The sequence below is a fragment of the Sceloporus occidentalis genome, unplaced genomic scaffold (genome assembly GCF_023333645.1).
Source record: "Sceloporus occidentalis isolate IW3139 unplaced genomic scaffold, rSceOcc1.0.p SCAF_10, whole genome shotgun sequence".
NCBI lineage: Eukaryota > Metazoa > Chordata > Lepidosauria > Squamata > Phrynosomatidae > Sceloporus > Sceloporus occidentalis.
Genome location: NW_028316990.1, coordinates 30434589 through 30450954, shown reverse-complemented (window position 1 = coordinate 30450954; position 16366 = coordinate 30434589). Strand labels below are relative to the sequence as shown.

The following is a 16366-nucleotide window of genomic DNA, read 5'->3' as shown; positions in this document are numbered from 1 at the left end:
GAAAAGCTGGCAGGAATAGTTATAAGACGTGACACTCTTTGCATCACATATTGCTGCTAATTGCAACTGCAAGGGTAGGGATTTGAGGGATCTGTCAGCACTATCTAACTGGAGAATTTGTTTTTAAGGTTGCATGTGCCTGGAAGGCTGACATTTTTCTACAAAGTAGGAATATGCTGGTGCTGACATTTTGCCTTTGAGAAGGTTGATTTATCTGTGGGCATCCTGAGGACACTGAATCTAGTTGTCCTTACTTGGTTTCTTTTTCACTTACCCATCCTAATCTCTTTCCCAATATATATCTCCCTTCCTTCTTTCCTTCTGCTACTCTTTTCTGCTTCAGGGAAAAGGGGGCATTGTGTAATATCTCTGCTCAGCAGCATTAGTTACTATAGAATCTACACTATTAAGTTCAATTTATGTGGATCACTAGAGTTGAATGTTAAATAGGGAGAGGAGAGGAACATCAGATATGAGCAGGCATCTCAAAACTCCATCCCATTGATGAAAGCCTGCATATTGTGACTTTCTGTCTTTCCCTTTTCTCATTTGCTTAGGCCTGTTACAGACTGCCAAAATAAAGCTGCTTCAGGTCTCTTTGGAGGTATGCTATTTAAATGATGCATGGGTCCTAAGAGTCCAGAGGTTGTGCCAAAGCCACACTCCATTCCTAAGCACTGGAGTGCAGCTTTGGTGCAGCTTCCGGATTCTTAGGATGCATGCATCATTTAAACAGCATACCTCCAAAGAGACCCGAAGCAGCTTTATTTTGGCAGTCTGTAACAGGCCTTAGTAAATTCTTACCTGCTCCTATCTTCATAATATCACTATAGTCTGGAAGTAGGCTGGACGTTGCCAAGTGCTGAGCCAGATGGCTGGCATTTCATAGCTAATAAAAGTATGTGTTAGATACTCCTGGTTTACATTTCAGCTGTATTTGAATTCACCTGGTGGCCTTAGGCAAGCTGTTGTGTCTGTCGCCTCTGTTACTTGAAGGATCACAGTATTGATCTACGTATTACTAGGTAAATGTACATGAAGAATTTTGAGTGCTTAAGGGAAGTGTTCAGTCAACACCAATTTATGATCATTATGGCTTTCTTTCAGAGGCACTGGGAGATGTTAAGTAAAGGGAATTCTTTAAAGGTTTTCAGCATCTCTGTGTATGTTGTATACACTAAAGAACCCTTAAATTCTGTGATTAGAATAGAGGAAATTGAATGTATTTCTCCTCATTTTGTATCACTCCTGTAACCACCAGGCTTTCACAATTAGATTTTGTGAGTTTGGATAACAGGATAGTTCTTCCTTCAGGCATAGGTTGGATTAGAAGACCTTTTTGGAAGACCTTTGCTTTTGCCAACTTTCCGGTGGCTTTATAAGCCATCACAATGGGCCCTTGTTTACAGCTGGGGTTTGGTTCCAGGATCCCCAGTAGATAACAACATCTGTGAATGTTCAAGTCCCATTAAATACAGTGGCATAGCAAAATGGTGACCCTGATATCAAATGGTAAAATCAAGGTTTGTTGTTTAGAATGTATACTTTTTTTTTTTTAATATTTCCAAGCTGTGGATGCTTGAACCCATAGATAAAAAAATACATGGATAAGGAGTAGCTAAAATCCAAAGGGTGATTTTAGTTGCATCATGTAGGTATACAGCTAGGAAGACCTTTTAGAGTTTGTGAAACCGACTGTGCGCTCTGACCCCAATCATGCCATATCAAAACTGAATTTGAAAGTCCTCTTTAGCATGATGAACTGTGATTTGAAACACAAGCCACCATCCTTTTGACCACATGAAACTAGTTGTATCATTCACTGGACCTGGCAGTTGTCCCAGTGCATAAATGTGTTCATTAGCCATATGGCCTTCAGTTTTAATAGAATTTTTAGTTAAACAATTATTTTGGCTAATGTTTCTGATGCTAAATGGCACAACATGATGATGTGGGATGTGGTAGTAAATGTTAGTAACAGAAATTGTTAGTAACAGGCGCAACAGTTGCTTTTGTTATAAGTCTTTTCCTGCTATGTCTCAGGTAATAATGGAATCAAAGGTTGCCCACTATGTAGGTAATTGTTATCAGGCTTCAATATAATGTTTTTCTTAAGGCTGTGGAATACAATATTTATTGAAAGTGATAGTAACTGAATTGCTGTTACTTGGCAATATTTCAGTATTTTGGCAATATCCACATGTACTTAATTGGCTTTTCTCTCATCTTTTCCTTCTAGTTACATAGAAAAGTTTACTGATTTCCTGCGCCTGTTTGTGAGTGTCCACTTGAGGAGGATCGAATCCTATTCTGAGTTCCCTGTGGTCGAATTCCTTTCACTGTTGTTCAAGTACACATTTCATCAGGTAAAACACTAGAACATCATTTACTGGATTGTCTAGCTTTGTTAAAAGTTTGAACATCAACTGCAGCAGATGGAATGATATTTTCTGTAAGCTGTTGGTTCCAGGTTTCACAGGAAGACATTTGACTGCTTTTTACTGCTTGAGAATCACATTTTTCTTGCTTTATTTAATTTCTATGCCACTTTCCTGCCAGAAAAGGGACCCAGGTTGGCTCACAGATAAAACTGATTTAAAAGATGTTACAATAAAAAAATCTAAAAACCATTAAAATAACTGGCTAAAAACAATATAAAATGACATTAAAATATACAAACATTTAAAAACCCACCTAGAGCGCACACACTATATAAAAACCTAGCTGAAGAGTGTTCTAGAGGGTGGGAGCTTTTAACTTTTAACTGCCATGGCTTAGTGCTGTGGAATTCTGGGAATTGTAGCTTTGTGAGACATTTAGCCTTCTCTGTCAGAGCTTTGGTGCCACAACAAACTACAGTTGCCAGAAATGCATAGCATTGGGCCATGGCAGTTAAAGTTGTCAACCTGGATTATTTGTACAGTGCCGATACAGCCTTAGACAAGTGAATTTACCTTGGTATCATATCACAATTGGGATTGTGCTTTTCAGAGTTGAGCTTTTTGATTGCCAAGAAAAGAAGTATTAGCAAGCTATCATGGAGAGATGTGAGTCATAAAGAACATACAAAATGGGCATTTGAAGGAAGGATTACATTACTAGAAAAGCAGGGAAAAAAGGTCATGTTTCTTATGGAATGACAACTACATTTCTGACTCCGTAAGCAATTTTTTGATACTCTTAATGACTTATGGTATTCACATTCATATTTCAGCCTACCCATGAAGGTTACTTTTCCTGCTTAGACATCTGTACTCTCTTCTTGGACTACTTGACAAGTAAAATAAAGAGTCGTCTAGCAGATAAAGAAGCAGTTCTCAACAGGTATGCGCTGTCATTTGCTGTTGGTGTCATTTGATGTAAAATCCCTTGGATACGTGAGATCCTTTGAAGAGAAGGGTAGCCTTTAAAGAAATATGGTAGTTGAGATAGAGACAGTATCTGAAGAAACTGAGACCTGCATCTATACATACAGCACACTGAAAATACACAATGCACTATACCACATGAGATTGCATGTGGGGGATATTTTTGGATGCTCCCAATAGTAAAAATAGTACATTCCAGTTAGGGTTTTTGTGCCATTTTTTAAAACAAGAGAATATTATTTTTAAAATGTGATTCTTTCCCTGTATTCTAAGATAGTGAAGTCCATTCTGCCACTTCAACATGCTTGTTGTGTAGATCAGGCCCAATGTGATGGGAAATATTCTTAATTCTTTTCACTTTTACTGACTTGAAGAACTGGAGCCAAACATGTTAGCTGCATAGAGAACAGCAAACCTTGATTTTGCTACTTGTCAAAGTACAAGAAAAACAAGGTTGCGTCATTATTTCTCAGGGTGCGCTTTATAAATGCAACTCGTACAGAAGCATGTGAACAGGAAGTTGTAAAGTGAGTGTTTACGTGTACATGGAAATGTGGTTACACCACAAGAACATCATTGGAGACTTCCTGTCCAGTATAGTTTAAAGCTTATTCTTATGCAGAAGAGCACCGGATACAAATTTTCTAGTCCGGATGTGGCTGCCAACCTCCCAGATCAATTGACTGCCTGCTTCACTGGTCTATGTTCAGGATCTACATGTGCCATAGATCCAATGCTCCTTCACATGCTGTTTTTTTGCTCTGCAATTAACTTTAGGAAGAGAGTGGAAGCATACCTCAGGCTTGTATATTCACTCATGTGGAGAAGTAAGTCATCAGGCATGATCTCTTGGTTATGTAGGTTGTTAGGTATAGTCTCTCAGACTCATTGTACAGTCATCCCTCCTAATTTGTAGTCTTGCCCTTTGCATCCTTCAGTCTTTCATGGATGGCAAGTCAGGAGGAACATCATGGCACGTGCACAGCACCACGCGCAGGAGCACATCCCCATTGTAATCAATGGAGCTCCAATATTGACGGTTTTCCCGATTCGCTTGGGGGGTCTGGAACAGATCCTCCACGAATCGGAAGGGATGGCTGTAATTTCACACTCAAAATAACTACACGATTTTTCCTTCAGTAGTTTACTTCATATGTAATGAAATGATGCAGGTCAATGGGAGGAAAAGACGTCTCTGGCCTTGTTCACTACTTCATAGTTCCCAGAGAAGGGCAGAATAAATTTTTCTCATGACATTTATATTACAAAAGAATGATGGGACAATAAGTACTCCCTGCAACACGGTGTGTCATTATCAGCGTCAGATGTCAGCCTGACATTAAGAGTGTGTTGTGGTTTTATGTTTTCATTTTTGGTTTTGTAATCAGCGTGGCTTGTTGGGAAAGCAGGTTGAGTTTTGCATTTATAGCTGGTAGATACTTATTTTCTGTGGAATGAAACTCAACTACAGATGGAGTTACGCTGGCTAGTGTAGATTATGTTGGACCTCAGCTACCATAAATCCATCACTATTGGATGCTCATATGATGCAGGTGCACTGTATTGCTGCTGAAAGCTATGCGGCTCTTGATGTAGCCCAGAATTGCATTGGCATCATGCTGTTGGCTCCTGTTTAGCTTTTGGTCTATTCAGCGTGCATCCACATTCTAGAAATAATCCAGGTTGACACCACTTTAACTGCTATGGTGCAATGCTATGGAATTCTAGGTACTGTAGTTTGTCCTGGCACCAGAGCAGAGCTGTAGTGCAGCAGCAAACTACAATTCCCAGAATTCCATAGCATTGCACCATGGCAGTTAAACTGGTGTCAAACCAGATTATTTCTGCAGTGAGGATGCAGCCTCAGACCCCAGATCCTTTTTGCTTGGGTATCTTCCCACTCTATCATACCTTTTACTTTACCATTCATTGCCACTAACGTTTTCCATTCCCTTGTTTATTCTCATTTCATTTTCTCTTTACCTTATGCAGTTGTTCCTAATGCTTACCCTTATCTTTTATATATCTTTTATGTTTAACTTAGTTTGCAGGTACTACAAAAGACTATGGACAGTTCTTTTAAGTGAGGGAGGAGAATAGAAAAACGTAACCTATTTTGCCTCAGTAGGCAACCTCCAAACCATATTGAGCCTCTCAAGTTTTCTTCCCTCCTTGTATGGCTGATTCACACACCCTTGCTAAGAATTCACTGACTGTAAATCAAACAATTGATTTGTAGATATGAGTAGACCCTCACATATTGGCTGCAGAGGTAGAACATACATACCACCCAATGTCATTTCACACCATTTTTGAATGGAAGCCATCCACACATTCAGTTGAGAGTCAAGTGTGCAAGAAGCAAGTGATTTAGATACATATATCAACTTGCCCTTTCTTCTATGTGGCCACTGGCATTTAAGTCCTATGTTTCCTTGTGAGAAAATGCAAAGGCTGTATTATGGGGAAAGATGGTGTCCAGCACTGGAGACCCAAGCAATTTGCAGCAGGTGAGGGAGTTTGGTGGTGACTTCTATGGTATTGGATAAGAGCAGGTAGGTCTTGTTCTGGTTTAAATAACAAAAGTGTAACTCCTACTGAAGAGTTTCCTCCCTTCACTGTTTTTTTTTTCCCTCCCTGGCTTTTTCACAGGTACGAAGATGCCCTAGTTCTCTTGCTGACAGAGGTGTTGAATCGAATACAGTTCAGGTACAACCAAGCCCAGTTGGAAGAACTGGATGATGAGGCGCTGGATGATGATGTAAGAAGCAGAGACCTAGAAATCTAAGAACAAATAACTGTGACTGTTGATCTAGATTAGAATATAGATCCCAAAAGCTGCACACTACTCTTCCATATTGTTCCAGTTCCGTATTGTTCATTCTTGAGGCTGCAGTAGAATCAGGAGAACTATCAACAGAGCCGAAATACTTAAGGATAGTAGGCTTCTGATGATGATCTGTTGTTTTTGTCCCAACTTCTTTAGTGCTTTAGGGTTACGGATTTATAAAGTTTGAGTGTGTGGCTTGAAATACATGCTATGTTAGGCACCAATCTCTTTGTAGGCATTGCCTATGCATTTTGGAACTCCAATCTCCAATGATTGGAAGTATGGATTTTAATTGAATTTGGGGTCTTAGGAATCTGTGAAAGAGACAGTCATCCTACTACTTCAGGATTCTGTGATATTATTCACCAGCATATGGAGACCTGACCTAACAGCACTGATTTGGAAGAGAAATAATAACTGACCCTGTTTTGTTTTTTCATCACAGCAACAGACAGAGTGGCAACGGTACTTACGCCAGAGTTTAGAAGTAGTAGCCAAAGTTATGGAGCTTCTGCCAACACATGCCTTCTCTACACTGGTAAGCAGGCAAACAAAAGTTTTACTCTCTGTATTTTTGGGACTTTTTGACTGCTTCACTGCTACTTCAGAGACTTACTTTCTTGTAAGATGTAGTGAGAAGGTAGATAGAAGTTCAGAGTCTTAACTGCACTAGGATCACTAAAAAGGAAAACACTGACACCGATCAGATTGCTATAGTTCTAGTTTAAACTAAAGCTTGGAAAAGTGTTCCCATAGTACTTCAGGCACAGTTGCACTGGCTATTTTCTAGGAGTTTGACTCAGCCTTCCATCCTTTTATAGATGAATGAAAGAACGCCATCAGTCAAACAAAAGCATATTTGACCCCTATTTGCCAACCCTTCTTCCTCAATCAGTCACTTTATAGTCATATCCCATGAATACCCAGCTTGTTGGGGGCAATTGGCTAACACATTGTAAACTGCGTAGAGAGTGCTGAGTTCACTATGAAGCAATATAGAAATGTAAACTGATATTGCCAACATGCCCTCTTGAGTGCATTTTTGCTATATCATAGGTCTTTATAGTTATGTTCCATCTTTCTTTCCTTTTTCAGTTTCCAGTTCTCCAGGACAATTTGGATGTGTATCTGGGACTCCAGCAGTTCATAGTCTCTTCAGGGTCAGGTAAGATGATGTCTTGTGTATGAAATCTCAGGTACCTATGCATTTAGCAGCATTGTTGTAGTACTGTACTGGGGTAATCTGTTGACTGTGTATCCTTCAGGAAGTTGGATCTGAATGAACGCAACAGTAGGGCTCAGTTTTAGCTAGGATGCATCAGAGCTTATCTAGGAGACATACAATATGAGAATTTATGAACAAAATTACAGATTAGTTTTATTTTACTATATCATGGAACGGGATATATGAACATTGGTGTTAGTATCACAGCAACAGAGGACAAGTGCCAGTTGCCAGGGCCAGGCCTTGAACATGTTAGTCTTGGAATACAGCTGCCAAAATCCTGTGCCAGAATGGCCAGTGGTTGTACTTACTTAGAGGATTTGGGGGGCTATAGTCAAATTGGTAACTTCTCCCAAGTTCTGGCTTTGCCAATCAACTCATCACTGCAGTGCATATTAAATTGTTCTGGATAGCCCCTGGTAAAGAGCACTTAAGGAAACACCCAGGAGATTGGTAGCTCTGTTTCTGCTATTTTGACCTTGGTTGTATGATTCACTGCTATTTGTTGTGAGATAGCGCTGCCCTGTTTTGAATACTACTTGATCCTTGGCTGGGGAAGCTACAAATGAGTGAAAATTAAAAGAGCAACGTGCCCTTCAGCAGTGCCTCTTAGCTGAATTAGACCATTTAAAAAATCTCCAGCAAACAGTGCTTGGCCTGTGACCTGAAAGGCAGTTAATGTAAGGGAAATGCATGTAATGTAATTACAGTAAATGTTTCATTTCCTGGTAAGCTAGTTCCATAATTAGATTTTGCATCTGAGTGCTTTGTGTGTTACAAGTTTATAGCTATGTAGGAGCTTTGTATTTAAAGTCTATAAATGGGTGTGCAAGGGAATAAAGAGAAGGATTCCTTCAAATTACCTGAACTATAGTATTTTTTTCCATATTAACTAGCATATTTGCATTCCTATCTGACTTACCATTTTCACATGAGGTGGTTTATGCTGTCTTTTTCAGGTCACAGACTGAACATCACTGCAGAGAATGACTGCCGGCGCTTGCACTGCTCTCTGCGAGACCTCAGCTCCTTGCTCCAGGCTGTTGGCCGATTAGCTGAGTACTTCACTGGAGATATGTTTGCTGCCCGGTTCAGTGATGCTCATACTGTAGTGGAGAGGTAGGCAAAATAATGCTCTTGTAGTGTTAAAAGATTATGGGAGTAGATCTGTCCTTTGTGCTGTCTCTTGCTGCTGGTACTTTAGCTCTTGCAATTATTGTCAATCTGCATAATACCGAGTGCTTCTGTGTCCACATATAATGTTGGAAGTGGCAGAAAGGGGGATGAAAATAATATTAGTGAGGAGAGGAGGAGAAGATGTATTGCAGAGTTCTTGAAGAGGAGGAATCTGGACAACTTTTTTTTCTTTTTATCACTGGCCAGAGATAGGCAGGAAACACATGATCTCAAGAACAAAATCTCATTGGCACCATGACCATCTTTTTCTGCACCTTTGCTCCTAGAATATCTTCTGAAGAATGAAGCCTCTATTAGGATGAACACAGGAACTGTGCTACTCAAGGAGCAATTCTACTGAAAGTTGTGGTCCAAATACCTGTGCTGGCTATCAGCTGCTGGTCCTGGATAGTTTCTAGGAAAGAAAGAAACAATTGTAGTTCATAGGCATAAATATGGTACTAATCCCTGGCACATTTGGGGGGAAATTGCCAGTCTCCCATAACAGATAGTTTTGAGATGTACTGGAATAGCAGGCTTTGAATGTGTTGGCCCTAACTGGATAGGGAGAGTCTGGACTCATTTCAGGCAATGGAATGTCCTGAGCCATCATTGCCTAATCTGTGGCTTTCTCTCCTTGCTGAGCATGACAAAATCCATCCTAAAATCAGATTTACATTAATGCTACTGAAGATCGCATGATTTACAGTTTACACTTTTCTTGAGAAACACCTAATCTTCCTGTTTTCTTACCAACTTCTCCAATAGATTGGTCAAAGTGACGTTGTATGGGTCCCAAATTAAACTCTACAATATTGAAACTGCTGTGCCATCTGTCCTGAAACCTGACCTTATTGACGTGTGAGTATGATAAGATATGCATATCATTCGGAAAGCACTGGAAATGCTCTCCAAAGTCTAGGCTCACAGAGAAACCAGTGGTTAAATGCCTGCACTGCAGCCATCCAGAGCCACAAGGTTGTCAGTTTGATCCCAAGGATCGCAAGGTCCACACAGCCAGCCATCTTCCATAGGTTGCTAAAATGAGTACCCAGCTTGTTGGGGGCAATTAGTTTGCAGACTGTAAACGTGTTAGGGAGTGCTTAAGTGTACTGATAAGCGGTATAGAAATGTACTTACTTGCTATTGCTGTGGCCACAAAGGCCAACCCCCCCAAAACACCAGTGGACCCCCCCCCCCCATTTCCTTTGGTCAAAATGTTATTTTTTTAAAAAAAATGGAACTTGGTGGCTCAGGGGGCCTAAAAAACGCCCAACTCTGGGATACATTATCAGGATTAAATAGCCTTGGTGAATATTACCATCCTTATAGGCTCTCTGTCTTGGCTGTTCCCTGTTATTTTTCCTTTTACTTATATTTAACATGCATTGTTCTTTTCAGGCATGCACAATCCCTGGCAGCCCTGCAAGCTTACTGTCACTGGCTAGCACAGTTCTACGGTGAGGTCCATCGACAAAACCCAACGCAGTTCATCTCACTTGTCTCCACTGCTCTGGAAGCAATTACTCCACTTATCAGTTCTAAAGTACGTTCATCCAAATGGCATGTGCCACAGTGGGTTTTTTGTTTGTTCATTTGTTTTGTTGTAAACACCAAACTTTGAAATGACTCTTCTCTTTTTTCCAAGGCTGCTTTCATCCATGTGTGGTTGGTGTCATAGTGGTGTCATAGTTTCTGGGGAATTGTCAGATCATCTCTTGTTACTTGGCATGTACAGTGGGAAACTGCCAATGAAATGATGTTGGGTTGGGTGACATCAAAGTAATGGCATTTTGTTTCAGTGGAAAATGTTCTTGTGTGAGAGCTAACTTTCAGACAAATGCCACAGAAATGAAAGTTAGTTATCGTCATTCAAAAACAGAACTAGAACACAAGAGCCTCCCCTGGGGCCTTCGCTTCTATCCTGCTTCCTCTCTATCCATCCTATCCTCTTTGTAGGGGAAGCTGAGATACAGTTCTCTTTGGGGACTCTTAGGTTGGGGTTCTTGCTCCTCCAGATTTTCTGTGTAACAGAGAATTGGGTAGATGAGGTGGGGTGTAGCTGTAACTAGGTCAGGTAAGCCTTGTGTAAGTAAACCAAAACATTTTGAATTTCCTAGAGACAATTTGACAGCTTTTTCCAAAATTCATCCATGGATGACTTTTAATTTCACCACTCTCCACTTTTCTTATGTGTTCCATTTTGATAGCTAACATACAGAACTACACTTTAACACTTGTGGGTAGATGGGCAGAGAGGCTTATCTGCTGTCCCCTTTCTCTCGGCTTTCTATTCATGCATGTTCAGTAAAAGATCCTGGAATAAGCTGCAGTTTAGGCAAGTGCATACAGCTACAGTAAGATTGGATAGAGTAGAACCCAGTTGTTCCCCAGATTGAGCATTGCTTATTGCAAAGACGCTGCTCCTATTTCACACTGGTAATCTGTGTTTCTCTAGCCCTCCTTCATCATCCACCATGTGTTAACTGAAGTATGTCTGTGTCTCCTAATAGTACCTTTTAGTCTTTGCCTTGTTTACTAAGAATTTTATGATTGTCTCCCCACCACAACCACTTTTTCCTAGGTACAAGAGAAGTTATTGTTGTCAGCCTGCCACTTGCTTGTTTCCTTAGCCACAACAGTACGGCCTGTCTTTCTGATTAGCATTCCAGCTGTGCAGAAAATGTTCAATAGGATCATAGATACCTCTGCTCAGCGCCTTCCTGACAAGGTAAGATGTGACTTATGTGAACAGGCTGCTGTTTGTTGTTGTTGCTGGTATACAAAATGGATTTCCAGTGATTAATTCTGTTAAGTTTAGGAACAGATACCTGAGGAAGAAAAGGACAAGAGGAGGAACATGCAAGCCTGAGTCCCGTGGAGACTCAGATGTATATCACTAAACCATCAGTCCTCCAGGTGATGATGTACTGAAACTCCCATCATACCTCACCATTGGCTAGTCTGTTTATGGTTGATAGGGTTTGGAATTCACTGATATCCAGGAGGCCACAAATACTGTACTAAACCAGCCCTGTACTAAATATTTAACGGTTGCATCTTGGAGAAATTTTCAGAGATCTCCTTGGTTTTGCCTCCTTAGTTCTCATTCAGCCTTGATTATGGAAAGAAAAATTTTAGGCCAGGTGAAAAACAAGGGAACACATGTGTAGTTTCTAAGAGCTCACCCACACTGCAGAAATAATCTGGTTTGACATCACTTTAATCACCAGCTCAAGGCTATGGAATTCTGGGAATTGTAGCTTCTTGTGCCACATTTTAGTCTATGAATACCAAAATGTATGGATTCTCAAGTCCCATTATATACAATGGCTTAATACTAAGAATGAAATCTTTTACTTGGATAATTGATGTACAGAGAATGATGATTGTTTGAGATTATTTATATGAATAAAAATATTTATTAAAACAAAAATTATACAATTATGTAGAAAAATGGAGCCCCTTGTATAAACTGGCAAAATTAAAGTTTGCTTTTGGGGATTTTTTGGGGGGGAAATATTTTCAAGCCATGGATGGTTTATAGATGCAGAATCTGTGGATACAGAGGGGCGACTGTAACCATTTTAGTTAACTGAAACTATTTATTCCATAATCACTATTACTAACCTGGTTTAGAATGACATTATATGCATTGACATAAAAGAGCCTTCCTTTTGGTTGCTGATTAAATACATAAGGGCTGTGTCTACCCTACTTTAACTGATTTAATCATCATTGGATCTAACTAAAGCCAGCCCATGTGTTAGAATGCAATTTGCCACTAGCAGTGGTAAAGTACAATAGTTAAGTGTGGATTTCATGGGGAATGGGAAAGCTGGAGCCTGCCTGAATCTCTAGCACCAATCTTCCCACTCCCACCAGCCTGTTCCGAGCTGAGCTTATAGAGTGAAGGTAACTTCCACTGCATCAAACATCTGCACATAGATGTTGATGGGAAGAAAACAATATCCTCTTCCTGCCCATGTTTTGGAATTTTAGGTAACACATATACACACCAGCATGCATGCTCTTTACCCTACGTTGGCAGCCTGCATTTCACCACATGGGTTATTATGTCTAGTTAGATCCATAATGGCTTTCCGTTTAATGCAAGATAAAGCTTTTGGCTTATTTCCTTCAGCCCAGTATGTCCATGTCCAAGGTGGGGAAGCTGTGCACCTTCAGATGAGGTTGGACACTCAGGTCCCATCAGCCCCAGCCAACATGGCTAATATGAAGGGAATGATGGCAGTTGGAATCCAACCTCATCTGAAGGGCCACATTTGTCCAAGCTCTGTCTACAAAGAGTGGAAAGGCAAATCAACCTGAACTGTCTGATCCTTCCACCAGATTTCAGAGCTGATTTTTATTTTATTTTTTTCCTCTGGTTCCTTCCATGTACCTCTGGCCTTTTAACACAGGCTTTAGTTTGTCTGGTATGTCTTATTCTCTACAGGCTCAGATACTCGTGTGCAGAGCACTCTCAAATATTCTGCTGCTACCGTGGCCAAACCTCCCAGAGAGCGAACAGCAGTGGGCCATTCGCTCAACTAACCATGCCAGTCTAATAACAGCTCTCACCAGAGATTACCGCAGCCTGAAATCCAGTGCCATCATGCCCCAGAGGAAAACACAGCAGGATGATAGTAAGTTGCCCCAATGTAGGCTTTCAGCCTCTCTTGTGACAGCAAACCAGTTGCTGCCATAGTGGCAGTGGCACAACTGATAACACTAGAAACCTGGGGCTTACTCAGAACTGTGGCGGTTGTGGGAATGGATTGAGCCATTACCTGGAGCTTGGCAAAAGTGCCAGTACAGCAGCTTGACCTAATTGCTACTCTAGTGCTAGCAATTCATTGGTAATTAACCCTTACTTACCAGCCTTGAGTAACATTGAAAGCTTGAAGTCCTCCACCGCAGCTTCAACAGGTGGTAGAATGGGATATGGCTATAAAGTGACTGATTGAGGAAGAAGAGTTGGCAAATAGGGTTCAAATATGCTTTTGTTTGACTGACGGTGTTCTTTCCTTGATCAGAGAAGAGCATGTTCAAATGGCAGTTTTCCATACAGCCAAGATTTCTGTTTTCAAGCATTTGTCATGCTGCTGCTATAATAAAATAGAGTAATGCAGTGTTCGATATCTCCCAGTCATACAAAGGATCACCCAGGAGTAGATGGGAAATAGTAGGGCAAGTTACTTTGGTCTCTAGCTTTCACAAATCATTACCAGTGGCCATGCTGACTGGGATTTCTAGGAGGAAGTATAAAACATCTAGAAGACCAATGGTTCTGTGACCCAGGATTAAGAGATGTATAGCATCCCCTGAGATAGCAGTATTGAAATATCTCAGTGCAGGGGTGACAAAAGGTGTCTTCATATATGTTCTTGCACTGCAACTCCCAGCATTCGTGACCACTGGTTGTGCAGCAGATGACAACTTGAAGCATGGCAAACAATTGGGGGATTTCAGCCTACCACCACCGTCTCTTCCTTTTAACTACTCCACATGCCCTGCACTTTGATTAAACACTCATTCTTGGTTTTGCAGCTAAGATTGTTATCCATCAGACACTAAGTGTCTTGGAAGATATTGTGGAGAGCATCTCTGGGGAAGCCACCAAGTCCCGCCAGATCTGTTACCAGTCACTGCAGGAGTCTGTCCAAGTCTCATTAGCACTTTTTCCAGCTTTCATTCATCAATCAGGTAAAAGTACAGGCCAACTCTGCATTCTTATAGGATTAAAGCACAACTTCCTCACTGTGGTCTAGATTATTCCAAACTTTCACCTACACTTAGCTTTGTATTCAGCAAGAAGTCCCAGGAGACAAAGCTGGCCACACAGGTGCTACCAGTTCAGTTCTTTCGATACCAAGCCAGCACATATATTGATGTCAGTCCACTTCTGGCACTTGCTGGGAAAAGAGAACAAAGATGAAGAAAAATGTAGTGTTGGCTGTAAATGGGGGAAGGGGGAAGGCTGTAACTCCCAGCATGGCATAGGAAAAGAGATTTCTGTCCCCAAAAGGCAGCATGTCAAAAGCTCATGGTATTTCTAATCCTTTCCTTTCTGTCTACTCCACCTTGATTCCAGATGTGACAGATGAAATGCTGAGCTTTTTCCTCACCCTCTTTCAAGGACTGAGGGTGCAGATGGGTGTACCCTTTACTGAGCAGGTCATACAGACATTCCTCAACATGTTCACCAGGTAACCTGTTCATTTTTGTGTTGCTTGTTTTGAGTTCTCTTAGCACTTGTATGCTTAATGTGGTCTGGAACTTCCTTCTGACTTTGGAACCAGAGTTACATTGTGGAATACACCATAGATTTTCAGTTTATTATTCAGTTCAAATTATTAGTGTTGTCTTTCAACTTAGAGTCTCTGTGAGTGTTGGACTACATGTATTTGTAGAGCTGCCTACTGGTTTTTTGCATTTGTAAAGACAGCCAGATCTGAGTCTTTCTTAGCAATAGCAGCAGCTTCATTCCTTGAAGGTCCCTGATGTTGTTTGTTTGTTTGTTTTACATTGTGTTCTAGAGAGCAACTGGCAGAAAGTATCCTCCACGATGGCTGTACTGGCTGCCGAGTGGTTGAGAAATTTCTGAAGATACTTCAGGTGGTTGTGCAAGAGCCAGGCCAAGTATTCAAACCGTTCCTACCCAACATCATCTCACTCTGCATGGAGCAAGTCTACCCAATTGTTGCTGAGGTAGGTCCGGGAAGAGAGCATCCTTTGCAAGGATCCCATCACAAACAGTAACTTTTCTCGTGAGAACTCTTAAGGCAAGGGAGGAGAATCTTCTTCTTCCTTTTCTTCAAGTTCTTCATTCATATTTCAGATTGAGTGAAGTTGGTGCAGCATGTTTTAGCTTTAAAGCTCTAACTGGAGATAACTAACTTGAAAGGCATTTCAGTTTTTGGGAATTGGGGAAAAACTATTACAACTCTGGGAAACCACCAAATGATGGTGTCTTGCAGGTGGAGGCATGGCCATATGGCAAAACTCTTATTGTTGGCTTGGGACAAATTTTGTCTCAAGGGCCTGTGATTCGCCACGCCTGCTCTAAAGAATGGTTCACAGTGCATATAGATTGGTTAAATCAGGGTGAGGGACTATGGAAGGTTAGGGGACCACATTAGGCCCCTAGGAAGTCTTGGAGGGCTGCACCTCCCCACCCCACCTGCTCCTGTCAAAAATAAAGTCAAAATATTTGGCCACCATTGTTCCCAAACACCTTCTGGAGGCATGCGGATATTTTCAGCATGGCTTGGGGCCTATCAAGATCATTTTATTCCCAAGAGAGGCCTTTTCTAAGAATAGGAAGTAAGATGAAGTTACTCTTCCTGTGTTTTAAAAAAGGGACTCTCCTGGGCCTACATTGACTCAGAGGGAGCAAAAGGTGGAATCACTTTCCACATCCCCAGAGGGCATTTCTAAGCAAAAATCATTTTTGTGAAGCTTTAGGCAAAAAGCATTGGCCTAAAAATATGAAAGTAAATATGCAGCAAACTAGTCTTTTAATTTTATACGTTTTTATTTCTGACTTTATGACTCTGACTCCACAGCCCTGATCTAAAGTGTCAGGAAAGTTTATTAATCCTTGCTCTCCTGCTTCCCTGTGGAAAGAAGCTTGCAGACTACTATCTCCAAATAAACTGACTTGTCTTTAATGGAAATGTATGTCCTTTAAAAAGGGGGGGCAGTTTTTCTCAAAGAAGCAAGCTGCTTTCTCAAAGGGAACTTAATAGATACAGTTGGAGA

The 16366-nt window shown here is 41.0% G+C and overlaps 1 protein-coding gene across 1 annotated transcript in view; it reads left to right on the top strand.

Annotated features, from left to right (window-relative positions):
* LOC149306314 (exportin-6) overlaps positions 1–16366 on the top strand; it is a 37181-nt gene that overhangs the window by 15684 nt on the left and 5131 nt on the right. Inside the window, exons 8-20 of the mRNA XM_089539788.1 lie at positions 2240–2366; positions 3215–3324; positions 6021–6129; positions 6644–6736; positions 7294–7363; positions 8383–8542; positions 9368–9460; positions 10001–10145; positions 11184–11330; positions 13059–13248; positions 14153–14308; positions 14697–14811; positions 15142–15313. Of these exons, the coding sequence (XP_089395914.1) occupies positions 2240–2366; positions 3215–3324; positions 6021–6129; positions 6644–6736; positions 7294–7363; positions 8383–8542; positions 9368–9460; positions 10001–10145; positions 11184–11330; positions 13059–13248; positions 14153–14308; positions 14697–14811; positions 15142–15313 (1687 nt within the window). The remainder of the gene's footprint in view (positions 1–2239; positions 2367–3214; positions 3325–6020; positions 6130–6643; positions 6737–7293; positions 7364–8382; positions 8543–9367; positions 9461–10000; positions 10146–11183; positions 11331–13058; positions 13249–14152; positions 14309–14696; positions 14812–15141; positions 15314–16366) is intronic.